This window comes from Penaeus monodon, chromosome 24 (assembly GCF_015228065.2).
Source record: "Penaeus monodon isolate SGIC_2016 chromosome 24, NSTDA_Pmon_1, whole genome shotgun sequence".
NCBI lineage: Eukaryota > Metazoa > Arthropoda > Malacostraca > Decapoda > Penaeidae > Penaeus > Penaeus monodon.
The window spans coordinates 36,299,520-36,299,888 of record NC_051409.1 but is presented as its reverse complement, the minus strand read 5'-3'; the positions used below and the strand labels follow the sequence as shown (position 1 = coordinate 36,299,888).

At 43.6% G+C, this 369-nt stretch overlaps 1 protein-coding gene across 1 annotated transcript in view; it reads right to left on the bottom strand.

Moving 5' to 3' along the window:
• LOC119588756 overlaps positions 1–369 on the bottom strand; it is a gene marked incomplete in the record, with an annotated part of 62,293 nt that overhangs the window by 5,604 nt on the left and 56,320 nt on the right. The window contains 1 exon segment of the mRNA XM_037937395.1: positions 72–230. Coding sequence (XP_037793323.1) covers positions 72–230 — 159 coding nt within the window.

Below are 369 nucleotides of genomic sequence, written 5' to 3'. Positions count from 1 at the left end.
GCAAAAATACCAGCAATCATCACCCCCATCACCTCGCGGAACATTAGACAAAAAAAACACCAGCCACGTACCCGTAGATTGGCATCAAATGGATTTATGGTGTCGGCAGCCTGAAGAACTCTTCTGAGACGCAGCAGCATGGTCTTGAGGGCCGTGACATCCTGGCACATGTAGTGGTACGAAGTGCGGTCAATGCAGACTCCACCTCCCTCACCCTCTGACAAGCCACCCTGGAGGGATTCACAAAAAGCATCTTAGTTTTTCTATTCACGGCTAAATAAAACAAGGCTTAAATCATATCATCAGTATAAATTCATGTAAAAGAAAATGTAAATAACTAAATAAAATGTTGAATTCTCTCTGCCTCTG